The 15,482-nt window shown below is 36.6% G+C and overlaps 1 protein-coding gene across 1 annotated transcript in view; it reads left to right on the top strand.

Annotated features, from left to right (window-relative positions):
* SLIT2 (slit guidance ligand 2) overlaps positions 1 to 9,562 on the top strand; it is a 265,416-nt gene extending 255,854 nt beyond the window's left edge. Inside the window, 3 exon segments of the mRNA XM_050338763.1 lie at positions 1,922 to 2,210; positions 6,393 to 6,604; positions 7,714 to 9,562. Of these exon segments, the coding sequence (XP_050194720.1) occupies positions 1,922 to 2,210; positions 6,393 to 6,604; positions 7,714 to 7,955 (743 nt within the window). The 3' untranslated portion in view covers positions 7,956 to 9,562.
* Positions 9,563 to 15,482: the final 5,920 nt, after the last annotated feature.

Below are 15,482 nucleotides of genomic sequence, written 5' to 3' on the forward strand. Positions count from 1 at the left end.
TTCTCCGACGTGAGTCCTTCCCATGGGTTGCAGTTCTGCACAAACTGCTCCAGCGTGGGTCCCTTTTTCCCTGCAGGGTGCAGTCTTTCAGGAACAGGCTGCTCCAGCGCGGGTACCCCACAGGACCAATAGAAAACATGCTCTGGTGTGGGCTCCTCTCTCAGCAGTTCCACAAGTCCTGCTAGGAGTCTGCTCCAACTTTCCATGGGGTCAGTCTCTTTTCAAGCATCTACCTGCTCTGGTGCAGGGCTTCTCAATGAGCTGCAGAAGAATCTCTGCTCCCCCATGGACCTCCATGGGCTGCAGGGGCACAGCTGCTTCACCATGGGCAGGCTGCAGGGGAATCTCAGCTCTGGCACCTGGAGCACCTCCTTCCCCTCCTGCTTCGCTAACTTTGATGTCTGCAGAGTTGTTCCTCTCACTCTCACTTCTCTCTGGCCACAATTACTTCTGCACAATAAGTTGTTTGGGTTTTTCTCTTTTTTAGATACATTATCACAGATGTATTACCACTGTCACTGAGTGGCTCAACCTTGGCCAGTAGCAGGTCTGTCAGCTTCTCACAGAAGCCACACAACCTTGCCACACAAACCCAATACATTTCCTTAATGGATAAGATCAAAGAAGATTAGGCTCTTCAGCAGTATGGATGCAATATTGTTCATTTCTATAATCACCGAAGCCTAGCACAAATGAAATTACAATAACCTCTAAATGAAAGGCAGGTCTACTTCATTAGGTTGCACAGCACTTCTTTATTACTCTTAATTGTTCAGAGTAACTATAGAATATCATTAGAAGGATCAGTTTACATGGTTAAGGAGCAACTATGCAGAACATTGCCACTTTCTGTCATTATCAGAATGAAAATTTTTAATTTTACCTAGGAATAATGCAGTTAGTGAGAATATTTATTTACAGGTAAAACTAGATCCTTTCCTAATACTCAGTGCACTTTGATTTCCTCTATTTGTGAGTCTCAGGAGGTATTTAGGCATTTGTGTATTCATGATTGGAAAGTAATATCTTAAGGACTACTTACTGTAGGTCAATATGTTGGCAATAAGTTAAAAAAAAAAAAATCAGGTAGCAGGATTAGAAGAAACTTGATATTTACAAGAAAACAAGGTTTAATATAATGTTCCTTCTGAATTAATCTTAAATGCTTAACTGATCATAACATGATAACCGCATATACACCTGTAAAAGTTATAGACTGTAACCAAGGAATTATCCTGAAAATGGTCAACACTGGAGGCATTTGCATTCTCTAGAAATATATACACAAAAATAGTTTAATGTTGAATTATTTTTATTATTGGCTTTTTTAGACTGTAAGGGCAAACTATGAGTGTCTTTTATTTTTATCTTCTTAATCTGTTTCTGAGGCATGCTAAAGAAAAGTATTTTTGAAAGTAATCTGTTAAAATTTTCTTTCCAAGACATTTTCCATAGCAAAATTTCACATTTGAAATGTGTACACCAGCTCCAATTATGAACTGGTCCTACTAAAATATTCTGGATTTGAGTATCTTATCTTACAAAAAATCATGTATCAGCTGCTAAATCTAAACAACTTGTGTTTTTCTGAGATTCAGAAATTATGTGCTATCCTGGACTTAACTTTATTAGCTCAAAATCAGGCATCTAGCTGACCTTCTCACCGTTTGGAGCTTCTTGTATGATGAAGTCTAAAGTGTGACCTAGAGACTTGCAGGTTTGGAGCTGATTTACATGCATGCTTGACAACCAGGACAATTTCCAATTGATTGTTCATCACTAGTTTATGGTTGTATCTGAGTATCTAAGAGTAACTAATTAAGAAGAAATCTTTCCTTAACAATGTCTAAAAGATAGAGAAAATGGTACAGAAAATTGTAACAATGATTACACTGATTATTTGCTATTATTAATTTTCTAGGCATGCCTGTGAAAAATAACATAGCAGCTTTACGGCAGTCTCCAGGACAGAATGGCACCAGCTTTCATGGTTGCATCCGCAATCTGTATATCAACAGTGAACTTCAGGACTTCAGAAATGTGCCACTGCAAGTGGGAATTCTGCCAGGTTGTGAGCCTTGTCATAAGAAAGTTTGTGTGCATGGAACATGCCATGCTACCAGCCAGTCAGGCTTTTCCTGTGAGTGTGAAGGAGGATGGACTGGACCCCTCTGTGATCAACAAACCAACGACCCGTGTCTTGGAAATAAGTATGTCTGCTCTCAAGACAGAACAGTAGTATATTATGCATATAAGTTTCCTGTTATAGGTATTATTTTCATAAAAGTTCACAGTTGCAAGAAGCAAAACAGCCAGGACATGTAAAAATTAAAACAGCATTCCAGTTATAGTTTATTCTTTCCATAAACCTAGTGAGAAAAAGTTTCCAGTTTAGGGGATCAGTTTTACCTAAAGCCTGGGAGGTGCTCTTACATACTTCTGTATGGGCTTCTTCTGCAATGAGTTGCACTCATGACCCTTGGTACAAAAATCATGTAGAAGTTGCAAATGGAAAAAATTCTATTTGCTTACTTATAATTGTACAGAATGAGGAAATAATATTGTTATTATTAGTATTAATATTCTCTACTCTGTTTTAAAAAATTGATATGACATATCTAATATTTTATATTTTCATAGTACCCCAGGTTTTAGCAGGAAAAAAGATTTTGATCTTTATGGTAAACTTCTGTTTAAGTCCTTGTGTGCTAATTCTATTTGCTAATTCTAGTTTGGACATTTTATATATGTCTATAGACAAGTTCACGTATATAAATTTGTAGAGAGAGAAAAGATATATATGTGTATATGACAGTATTGATATTTATGCATATACATCTTTTAAATTTACTATAGAGACATATTCAAGTTTTTAGTTCATGGACACCCAGCACAAGAAGATCAGAAACTTCAGAAGTTCAAAGCTCTTCAGGATTTATTGACCTTGGGCAACAAGATGTCATTTGTGTTTGTCCTTACCACTGTCCCCACTACAACTTGGCAAACAACTTTTTGGTTTTGGTTGTTGTTTTTTTGGTTTAGAGTAAAGTAGGCCTGCTTGAATCTTTTGGCTGCTGGTTTTTAAAATGCTCTGGCCTATGTAACGTTTTACTTTTAAGGACCAGCGGCCTGAGTTTGTGAAGAGATTCTAATAAGATGATTTTCAACTCCCATTTAAAATGATGTTTAAATTATCTTTCCACATAGTGCGTGGAGAGTCTGACCCTTTAAAGCTTTATACAGCAGTGAGCATGCTTTACAATGCTGTTAGCATTGTTTACATTGGTTATAGACTTTCAGTGTCATTAAGCTCTTTCAAGAGCTAGAACAGTGAATTTTTGAAGCATATCATTATAGAATTTCATTGTTTATAGGTCTCTTTCTTACCCTGTCGTCTTTCACAGTAACTTTAATAAAAGGGAGTGACGGCAGGTTAAAAAATACAAATGCGACTTCTATCATATCCATTTTATGCTTTAGGAGTAAAAAATAACTTTGAACTGTAACCACAAGTTCTACTATAAGAAAAGCCAAAGAATTTCTTTAAACTATCCTTGAAATATTAGATCCTTCATAGGTTCTTATAACTGTGCACATTAGCACTCAAACTGACTGGGTTTTTTGCAGCAAATTACAAAGTTATCAATATCAGATACAGGCGGTATCAAAGACAGAATTAAGTGAGCATAGTGTTAATATTTTGTTTGCTCTCAGAGGTATTGGGTTTGTTTCAGCTGTATACAGTGCTACGAGCTTTTAAGAGAGAAAGCCAAACCAAAATTGTTTATTTTGAGTGAAGGTGGGCTTTGTTGTTCTTTAGTTCCTGGGGATTTTGATTCTGTATTTCTTGATTCATCTCTAAATTGTGTCTATTGAATAGATACCTTGTACAACATTCTGCTTTATCTGAGAAACAGAGCTGTCACTGTGATCTCTGTTTCAAAAATATAGGTTATCTGTTAGAGATCCCTGCACATTATGAAAAGGCTTAAGACTTAGATTTATTTTACCTAACTCCAGGTGCTTGAATTCAAAACATAATGACCAAAATTTGTTCTCTAGTCAGTAAAGGAATAAACACATATCAAAAGAGTAAATTAGGGTTCAAGTTGTTTAAACACCCTCTGGATAAGTTTATTTCTGTCCATGACTTTGTATAGAGCTTACGGCAATTATACATCTAACTTGAGTGCCTGACATAGGTACCTAAAATTAGATGAGATGAAATTGTGCCCAAGAGTTTGCACTTAGCTTGATGTTCCTTTCAGTACAGTCTGAAGATGAAATTTAGAGCTTCAAAGAGCAGGTGGAAACAAAAGTATGAGAGCTGGCATTAGCTAAGATTTAATCATCTTCTAAGTCAAGCAAAACTTTGCCAAAGATTCTGACACAGATTGCTTTGATATCTAAAGTAGCCTGTATAGAATATGACATGATGTTAGTGTCACCTGAGTAACTTCGTAGATCAGATGTCCTAAAAGCAGATGTTTTGTAAATGGTGAACAGATCAAATGCTGAACATAATGAAAACTAAACAAAAGCTGTCTGTCCTGTGATATTGTCTAAGCCTTCAATTTTGAACTACTTGATAAGTCTTGGAATATCAGACTTCAACCACAGAAACAATTTGTAATTTTTGTAGGAAGCACAGTTCCTTCAAAATACAGACTAATAGGAAAGCTGGAGATGCTTAAACTATCAGTTTTAATCCCAAACTGGTTATGTGAATGGAGCTACATGCTGTGCCTTCTATTTAAATATCCTGTGGTGAGACTGACTCCCCCTACTCTTTTTTTCCTCTTAAGTTACACCGTGCCTAAAGCACTTGCACAGAATTAGAGGTACAGATGGAGAGTTGTAATGGAGATTTCATTGATGAGTGAAACTTGTTGATCTTTTTTAAAATGAAACAATTTTAAATGGTTAATGCAAGTTTTTCAGAGTTAAAAAGTAATGTGCACTTTTCAGTTTTACCAAATCTCTTATTTTACTGAAGGAGTAAAGAACAAAGAAAAAAGTTTTCAGGAATACCGGTGGCTATGTTAGCTGAAAAATTTCAAATGAGATGTTACTCTTAACAGAGTTCTTCTTTCACTATGACATGCAATTTTAGATTCATTTTTGTCATCTTCAAATTGAAACAAATTATTTTATTTTAGATCAAATGGGATTTTTTTTCTTTTTTAACCTAAAGCTTTTAATTTATTTAGATGGCTGTCACAACCTACTAGGGAGGTTGTGAGCTCAAGGATCTTACAATATAGAGAGGGAAGAACCTTAGAGAGGTGAAACATTGGGAAAGGTGACTGTGGTCTTGAACATCAGGATTGCATTCCTCCTGGTGTTTTCCTGGGAAACAGTATGTAGATAGAAAACTTGTCTGTCAGTACAACAGTTAAAGAGAATAGCATTATTTCTAGGAAGAAAGTTATTGACCCTGTACTGCCAAAGGAACAAAGGGAAGTGATTTCATTCCAAGTCATCGGGGATGTTTTCAGAAGATGAAATCCCCTAATGTTCAACTTACACCTAGGAACAGGCAATTAAACATCCTCCTTTTGGGAACCACCACCTCGCTCTTGAAGAGAGATAAGACCAGCTGTGTATTCCCATACTACTGTATGTCAGAACTTAGCAGATGCAGCTTAACTCACAGTCCTTTTTCTGTCCAACAACAAGGTTTGACACTGCCACAAATGTGTAGTGAAGCTCGACTGAGAGATTAGCTAGTGTAATCACCTTGGGTGAGACTTGATAATATGAGACCTTATCTAATGTGGGCTTCTGCATGAGAACTCGATGCGTGCTGCTGTCTTGCAGGGAAGTAAAGACTTGCCTCATACATTTTAAGACCCTGCTATTGGCAACTGGCAATGCAGAGTAATGTATTTGAAGGGGAAGCATATGTCCAGCTTTGAAACTGACATTGCTTGGGTCAGAAAAGTTTCTGTTAGGAAGTGCCTGACCTGTCCTTGTGCTGGGAGCTCCATGCTTCATGATTGACAATTTGGGTTTTCTTTTAAATGATACATGAACCAGAATTTCAGGTGAGTATCCTTCTTCTGTTGCTTGATTTTGTTGTGTTCTTCTCAAAAGCATGCTGAAAATCTAGATAGACAAGAAATGTTGTTTTCAGTAACTGTGACCTGTAAAAGTCTTCCATAACACATCTACAGTGGCTATTTTCTAGTGAGAAGGTTTTGTACCGCAGCTTATTTTGTGTAAACCTGCATACCAATTAAACCACTTCACTGCATCTCACTGAAAAAGTCCATTAGAAACAAAAGCAATTTTCTTCTGAGTACAGTCCAAAGTATTTGTAGTTAATGTTGCTTAGCCTGAACTTTGATGAATAATTTATTTTTATTCTCTTGGGCTTGTTTCCCCTGTAGATGTGTGCATGGTACCTGCTTGCCGATCAATGCATTTTCATACAGTTGTAAATGCCTGCAGGGACATGGGGGAGTCCTCTGTGATGAAGAGGAAATGCTGTTTAACCCCTGCCAATCCATCAGGTGTAAACATGGCAAATGTAGGCTTTCAGGACTTGGGAAACCATATTGCGAATGCGGCAGCGGATACACGGGGGACAGCTGTGATAAAGGTAAAAAAAATAATTAATGCTGGTTATGTTGTGGTCTTAGAAAATAGATTTTTTTTTATTAAAACATGAACAGCCAAACACATGAACAGCCAAAAACATGACCAAATTTTTTTTTCCCACAACACACACATTTGTTGCTTTTTTTTTTTTTCTACCATAAGAATTTATCTCGGTGAGAGAAAGATCGAACCTTTCCCATGAATTTGTTTACATTTTGAAGATTTTTTCATCCAATGTTTTGCTGTGAAAACATTTCTTTTTTTTGCCTTTATTCAGAAACACATTTTTACTATATTTAACTATTACTTTTTTACCTGCTGTATCTTTCTGTATTTATTGTTTCTCTACCTTCCGCACCTGAGAAGCCAAATCCAATGATTCTGCTCCTAGTTTTATCACAAACTCTACTTTTGACCTCTCAGCTTCAACTGATTTATCACAGCGAATTATGCAGGTGAGATGGATGAAAACAGGATGACTTTTCCCCCTACCTTTTTCTTTTTCCTTTGTCTATCAAAGCTCTCCCTCTCCCACTCTTTCCCTTACCCCAGATGGCATTTATTTTGTATTGTACATAGATGCGAGTAGAACAGAAGAATATAGTTGTAGAACTTTTAACAGATGTCTCATTTTTAGCAGGCTTTATACCTCAGTAATTTATGAAGTTAGTGGAATGTAACTTATATTAAATAAGAGTTTGAATAATGTTAAACTCCAGGTCTAATAAATTAAATTGCATGCTCTCTGAAACATTTCCCTATGGTAAACAGAACCAGCTGCAAGCAGTGTAGGAACAGAAGATGTGTATTTCTATAAAAGAGGAAAAGATTTAGGCTTCCAATTTTCTTGTCATTGTAATAGCTTCGTATTTATGGTTTACATATACATAATATAAGCTTTACTGAAAATAGGAGGTATAGGGAATAAAACCCAGCATTAATCAAATTACATTTGGTAGAAACACTAGTTTCCAACATACAGTCTGAGTCAAGCTTTAAATATCAATCCCAACTACAAATAGTAACACAGCATCTTCCTTAGCAATGTCAACCATTCTTTCACCTGTGTCTCAAAAGCGTGCCTCTTATTTTAAATGTTGTTTTCTACAGAAATCTCTTGTCGAGGGGAACGAGTCCGAGATTACTACCAAAAGCAGCAAGGGTATGCTGCGTGCCAGACGACCAAGAAGGTATCGAGACTAGAATGTAAAGGAGGATGTTCAACCGGGCAGTGCTGTGGACCACTAAGGAGCAAGAGACGGAAATACTCTTTTGAATGCACTGACGGGTCGTCATTTGTGGACGAGGTTGAAAAAGTGGTGAAGTGTGGCTGTACAAATTGTCCCTCCTAAGTGTCCCTGTCACACTTGTCTTATGAAAATGTTGTATACTTATTGACCGTGTCGGACTAATTAATGCTTCATAGTGGAAATATTTGAAATATATTGTAAAATACAGAACAGACTTATTTTTATTATGAGAATAAAGACTTTTTCTTCATTGAAAAAAAAGATTCAAGTGCTTGAACTGAGACTTCTCATACCCAAGAGGACCTTTGAAGATAAAAAAAAAAAGACCTGGTAACATTGCAACAGAGATGGGAAACTTTAACTGCTTTTAACATGGATTCTTCTTTATAACATGCTGAAGATACACTGACATTATACACATGTGACTTTCAACTTAACAGCTCAGAGATGAAAAATTGACCACAACACAAGGCTTGGTTTTTCACTTTCATATCAGTATATTTTATTGTCTTGACAGACCATACCAATCACTTACCTATGGATGAGGAAGCATTATAAGAGAAAAGAATCAGTTTATATAGAAATAACAATTGAAACACTTTTTGTCTTTGGAATTATTAAGCATCTTGAGAAGATGGTGTCCCAGTTAATGAATGGGAAATGGGAGATACAAGAATATACTATAATCCTGAAATCTCCTGATGATGTATACTTTTATGTCAGCATGTTAGCAAAAGAAGCATAAAAAAGTGTTTATCTTCCCTTTTCCAGTATTAATTTTTTGTAATATAAATGTTTTGGGGATGATAAAATAGATTATTGATGGGTAAATTAGTAATAATATGGATTTCTGTTTCTGTGAGTTCTAAACAACTCTATACAGTATTTGGTTTCATTGAGAAATATTTATTGTATCAAAGTACATTGTACTTAACCCTTTTAGGCCATCCCTTTTACTGTTTTTCAATGCTTTAATATATATTAATTTATATTTGTCCCCGTATTTTTGTAATTTTTTTTAAAGGACTTAAAAATCAGGATTTTTTGCAATAGAACTAACGTAGCGTGTCGTCTTGGGGTAAATGTTTTCAGTCTTTTTTCTCCTTTCCATTCCCTTTTACTTCTCCTTAGAATCTGACCACTCGGTGTCACTGAATTGAAAGTGGTGACAATCTGCAGATTCACATAAAGCAGATATTCAGGACACCTTCCAAGAACCTGTAATGTATGACAGAAAATGTCGTTACACTAGATGGCAATTGTAGAGAAGTTAATTTTCCCTATATACAGTACTTACAGAAAATAAGATGGCGTGTAGAAAATGACATTAGAAGATAGATCTTTATAAATTAATATTCCCATGGAGCTCTTTACCTTTTTTATAAAAAAAAAAAAAAGAAAAAAAGGCTGTGCTGTCAAGAACTGTGACTTTCCCCAAATAATAAAACTACTTTACTGCCCTAATGTTCCCCATGTTAACATGTTGCTGCTAAATTATAATGTAGAATTGGTAATCAATAGTGGGTTGTGTTCTTCTTTCAGTAAAACCCAGGGTACCCTGTAAAAATGCAGATGTTTTTTCAATTTTATTTTATTATTTTTTTTACAAAAAAGTTAGATGTACATGTGTAATGCAGTGTGCTTTGTCATATTTGGACTGATATCAGTAATGCTACTGATGTTTGTAAATTAAACAGATATTTACTTCATTTACAGCTTTTATTTGTATTCTTCTGAGAAGTTTAAATTGTTTAGCAGCCTTTAATTAAACATCTGTTGCAAAGAATATATTGGTAAAAGACAGAATAAAACCCAACCCTAGATCCAGTGTATTCAGTACAGAAAATCTGAAGAAGGAATTATCTTGTGATTATTACATCTAGAGGCAGTGGCATCTGAAAGTGTCTGTACATTATGAAATCAGATGAACTTATACCAAAATTGAGAAAAGACTTAAAGTACACTGCAGGAAAAGGCAAACTGAGTCTATCCTAATACTTTAATGGTTATTAAAATGGCAATTTGACAGTTGTTCTAGCAAGTAATTTGATTCTTCAGAAGGATTCATTATTGCTAATCTTTGACTAAGTATTTTAAATTTAAGCAATTGGATGGGATAATACTTAACCAGGTTTCTCTTCTGTAAGATATTTTTTACAAATAATTCTGTATTTATTTTACTTAGTCTATTTTAGAATTTGTGTAAATATCCAGTGAAAAGGCCTTTGGCATGAGACCTTTGCAGCTTCTATGACTGCTAAATAGTTTATTGTAAATAGGGGTAGCTTTGAGGAGAAAAGAGGCATTTTTTGCCTAACAGTCCTTATACAGCATTCTTGGATATGGAAAGATCTCTTGGAGCTCAAAGTCCCTGTACCAAGTATCCCTGTACCAATGGAGCTGGATTGCTTTCTGTCCTCATACTGACAGAGAAAGAGGAACTTTGCAGTGGTATTCAAGCAATACTAGCAGCTGCTGGTGATCCTGATGCCGGCAAGAGAAGGACATTTTGTGGTCCCTAACAAGAAAACAAAAACCCTTTTGAATAAAACAAACAGATTAAAAAAACAAAAACAAACAAAAAAAAAAAAACCACCAAAAAACCACACAAACAAACAAACCAAAACAAACAAAAAACCACACCCCAAACCAAACCAAACTTAGGCACGCAGCCATGTGAAGGAATACAAGGCACCCATATCAAACAGTGATTCAGTTCACCTTAGAAACCTGAGCAGCCCTGCATTCTCACCACTGAAAAGCATTGACAAAGTGTGCCACTGTGCATGCTAAGAGATAACTTCCTCAGTGGGATGTGTCACCCTGACACCTTCCTAATAGCTAAATCAATTTTCTTGTCGTATTGCTGTAACAAGCTGCTTTGTACCTCTGTTTCCCTAAAGGAAAATAGAGAAGGGGATCTGAGGGAACTGTAGTTTTAGGTATAGCTAATGCAGTGGAGAATTTAGTTCACTGCAGAGCACTCCAGACACAGAGGTTTTCAGTCAAAAACAAAACTCATGGGGCTTTTAGCACAGGATTAGTTTAGGGATTAGGTGTTTCTCCTTGTGTCTGCTACTTGCCATAGGAATCACTTCCATACAGTTTGCTTTTAATGTACTGAATAAAATGCATAAACTGCACTGGGTCTGAAGGGTGTGACTCAGTACAGTGACCGAGTCCTCACTTCAAGTTAACACTGCATACAATGCAAATACTTTTTTCATTAGAAACCATGAAAAATAAAACTTGCAGATTCCATCATTTTCTGCCAGTATTCTTAAAAGCTGTAAAAAAGAGAAAGCACATGAATACTGCTTAATTTGTACTGGCTCATGCACAGCTCTTACTGTCATCTTACAGATGACAAAATTGTGAAAGATCGTGGAAAAAAGACCATACTTGAATAAAAGAGTAACAAAAGTCATTGTTCTTTTGTTACTGTTGAAAGTCAATTCAGAACAGGAAATATCACACATGGAAGTAGATTCTGCAGTCTCTATTAAAGTTTCTGGGGTAGATTCGAGGGATAGAGTGTCATGGTTTTGCTCTGGTTTTTTACTGTTTTAAGAAAACCAATGGTGAACTATTAGCAAGCTTTGAAGGATAAAGTTTATTTTCTAAGGTCTATTATAATATTTTTGTCTTCAGAATACTTTTTATTACCATGTGGGGATACCATGAGCCTTAGTATTACAAGAATCTTTGTAATCTGATGATGCTCCAAGTAGGTGCCACAACCAGTATGATACTCATATGATAATATGAAGGCATTTGCCTGGAAAGACAAGCATGCAGAGGTTTTATAAATGACAACAAATCTGGCAGACCTGATAATCCACAGTATACTTGCAGGGATGGTAGCAAGGCACTACAGTAAGTGCATTGTCACCATGGTAGTTTTGATGAGATGGGTGATGACTAAGAGATGAGGGGAAGAGTGGTGCATTTTGGAAAGGAGCTTGCTGTTAAGAAGAAAGTGCCCAAAAGTTCTGGGAAGGTGTCAAGAGTCTTGGGGGCTGTTTGCAATAAAGCTCTATTTTGGGAGCTTTATCTGTTGTCACTTGAAACGTATGTGTTTAAAAGAAATCTCTTTACAGTTCTGAAAAATGCATGCTTGATCTTTCTATCTTGAGTTAACCCTATTGTTTAAGAGAAAGTTTATCTTTTCAACTTGATTCAAAATTCCATCTTTTGATTCCTTTTCTTCTCCTTCAGAGGGAAGTGTTATTCTTGCAGTAGCTCATTAGGAATGCAAGTGTCTGTGCTTCAGCTATCCCACCTTACAGTGGAGAGCCTGGCACATAATTTCAGTTCCCATAAAGTGCAATTCACCAGCTGAGCCATTCAGGATTCTTGGCTTTTAGAAGAAATATCTATAGACTGAGCTGGTATCCAATCTATTTAAGATTCCTGGAGTGGAAATCAGAAAATCATTGGTACTTGTGACTATGTAGGGGCTGTCAGGAGTACAGTAAAACTGAAGTGTTTGCCTGCATGCCTGGAGAGCCTGGCTCATCCTGGAGAGCCGACTCTTTCACTGTGTTTTTTATGTATTGTGTTCCTGGGAGACTGGGAAGTCATGCTCATCCTTTCTGAAATATTTGAGAGTAGAGGGATTTTGTGTCCTTTTGCAAATAAATTGTCTAGGCTGGAAATCATAGGCCTCTTTGGCCCTCAGCCAGGTTAAACTGTGTATGTATACCTTAACATCAGCCATCATCCTGGACACCAACAGAACCCGATGTTTAAAAAAGTGAATAAATCTTGCTCTCAGTTTAATAAAACACAGATGGGAAAAGCAAACCAAACAGAGAGTTAACAGCTCTATTCACTAGTCTCCTGGGCTCCATGTGATTAAATCAGAGTTGGAGGGTATGTTCCTGCTGCTGCTGTTCTGGCCAGTGTCCGTAGGGGTGATGGCCAGCAAAGGAGAAGTATTCTGTCAGAGCTGCATGTCATTTGTCAAGCTGAGAAAAAACAGTCATCTCATTGAACAGCAAGACTTCTGGCCATCCACAGTCCCAGCAAATATGCTCCAGCTCTACAGCATGACACCCATGCTGCAGGAATTTTGTTCAGCCATGGGAACAGACTTTAAAACTGCCTCCCAGATCCACAACTTTATTTCGGAATGTTGATCTTTTGGGTCTTTACAACTCCATCCTTTTATTTCATTCCAGATTAGAGGTAAACTCCTTTAGTTCTAAACATCAAGCCTTAGTACTCTCAATCATTGACCTCTACTAGGTACAGGAAATTAAGACTTAGGGGGTTTTATTCCTTTTTTAGATATTCATAAACATTTGTAGAGGGATCAGAAGACCTGCCTTAAAGAAGAAGAGATATGTTATACATCCAGCTACAGAAATAAAACATTTTCATGGCCTTTATAATTCAAAAAATGTTACTTTCTGTGGAACAGACTCACATCCATAGATTGACATAAACTTACTTATTTTATGGATTTATAGACTTAGACTAGGGGAATTGCTATCTGGTTTTGTCTGCTACTACTTTTATTTTTGTAAAAATTCCTTTTAGGATACTTTCCATATAACAAGAGACAATGAAATATAGAATTAATGTGCCTGGGTTGCTTCCTCTGTCATTAAGATTCCTTAAAATGATCCAGTAGCCTTTTTCCAGGACATTTTTCTTCTTTCTTACAGTTTTTCACATTCTAGGCTTCAGTCTTACGTTTCTGTGAAACTTTGTCCACTTTGTTTAATTTCCAGAACAGATTTAATCCTTCCAAAGAGAGGGAAAGGATACCTTCTTTTTTCTGCAGCTGTGCCTGAAATCTCTCACAGAACATCTTTAGAAGTATGTTTTCTTTCAAAGTCCTCTGAGAATAGGTTAATTTGAGCTGTTTTTACTGCAGACTTGGGGTTTTTTTCTTTTGCTTCTGATTAGCTTTATTTATTTAATCACATTTCTGTGTTTCTGCTATGGTAACAGCAATAGACTAGTACCATCTGACCTGTGCTTTAGAAGTTGCTTGCTGTTTTTAAGTAGCAGTTTAAAGAGTTTGAGGTTTACCTGTTCTCTCTCCTTTTTTTCTTTTTTTTTCTTTTTTTTTCTTCTTTTTTCTTCCCCCTTTTTTGTTTATTTTTTGTTGTTGTTGTTTGTTTTTCATTGAATCTTCTTCCCTAATAGTTCACCAATTTTTGTGTAGTTTTATGTTTATTTTGAATAAGAAAGGTAAGAACATGAGACAGTATCAACAGTAAATAAAACTGACCACAGAAAACACATAGACCTACACAGATATCTGAATATCCACAGCGAGACCATGTGACACAGCACATACACCTCTGCAGAAGAAGGTTCACTATTAAAATAAGTTAAAAAAAATTAAAACCACCAAAACCTAATTAGAAACTTTAAAAAGCAGCCTAAATTTGAGAAGTAAAGGCTTTGTTAAGTCCCAATTCATCAAAACATTGCTCATCATCTGTTATCACAAAAGAAAGACCAGTCTTTGGCATTCACGCCTTCCCTCCTGCTCCAGGCACTCCAGACACTACTTGCTTTCCCTCTTTCTCACACACCCGACACCAGACCTGACTGTGCCTGCCGTTCCCACAGCCTTCCCAGACAACACTTCTTCCTTCCCTTCCCAGTCAGAGCAATCACCTTCCTGCATGTGCCTTCTCTTGAGGCACCTAGTCAGGGCAAAACAACGTGCTGGTGATGGAAAGAACACCCTCCAGCTAATTAACATTCTAGCATTTAAAACTCAAGTATTACTTATTAAACTATTACAGAAAAGTGGTTGTACCAATGAGCAGGAATTGTGGCTGTCAAAACATTTAAGGAATAAATCTCCCATTCTGTGTGTGACATGGAGAATGACGCCTCTTCATTTTCATTCTGAAAAGCAAGTGTAACCAGCTTAATTGAAAGGAAGGATAGAGAGACCTAGCACTCACTGAAAATCTGCTCAGCAATCACATGCAAAAGCTACAAACAAACAGCATATATGCCCCAGTTTGTCTGTTTTGTTTTTTTTTTTTTTAATGAAGACAACAAAGAATAAACAATAAATAGGTAAGATATGCATGCCTGGGAAATAAGAATTCTAAAAACAACCTGCTCTGGCTACATCACAATGCTTGGCAGTGAATACAGAAGGGAATTAACTGCTGCAATTGCTTGTGGGTAACAAATACAGCTGTATATTTTCAAACTTTTCAAAGCCCCAAAAGTAATGACCAACCACTCAAGTCATCCTTCTGTTACTTCATGCTGACATGAAAGAACTGTTTGGAAATAAGTTCTTTTAGCAGAAGTGATCACAGTCCATTTGAATTTCACATGGTAATGAACAGGCTTGTAAAATGCAGGAAAATAATGGTATTAGACCAGAGAGAAGAAAATATTAAAAATTTAAGACATCTAGGTCCAGATTCACTGTAGGCTCAAGGTGCTTCATGCTGTTTCAGTGATGCAAAGCAGCTGTAAACCCAACTTAGCTGGCCTGGAGCCACTACAAATTTTATCTGCTAGAGAAAGAAGATTTCAGTGCACCAAACCTGGGTTTGGAATTGTAATCTGTCCTCCAACCTATTGGCTGAAGGACTCATCACTTGTGTTACTTTGGGAAAACCTTTGTGCCCCTCTCGC

This window comes from Myiozetetes cayanensis, unplaced genomic scaffold (assembly GCF_022539395.1).
Source record: "Myiozetetes cayanensis isolate MyiCay16 unplaced genomic scaffold, myiCay2020 scf7, whole genome shotgun sequence".
NCBI classification, from domain to species: domain Eukaryota; kingdom Metazoa; phylum Chordata; class Aves; order Passeriformes; family Tyrannidae; genus Myiozetetes; species Myiozetetes cayanensis.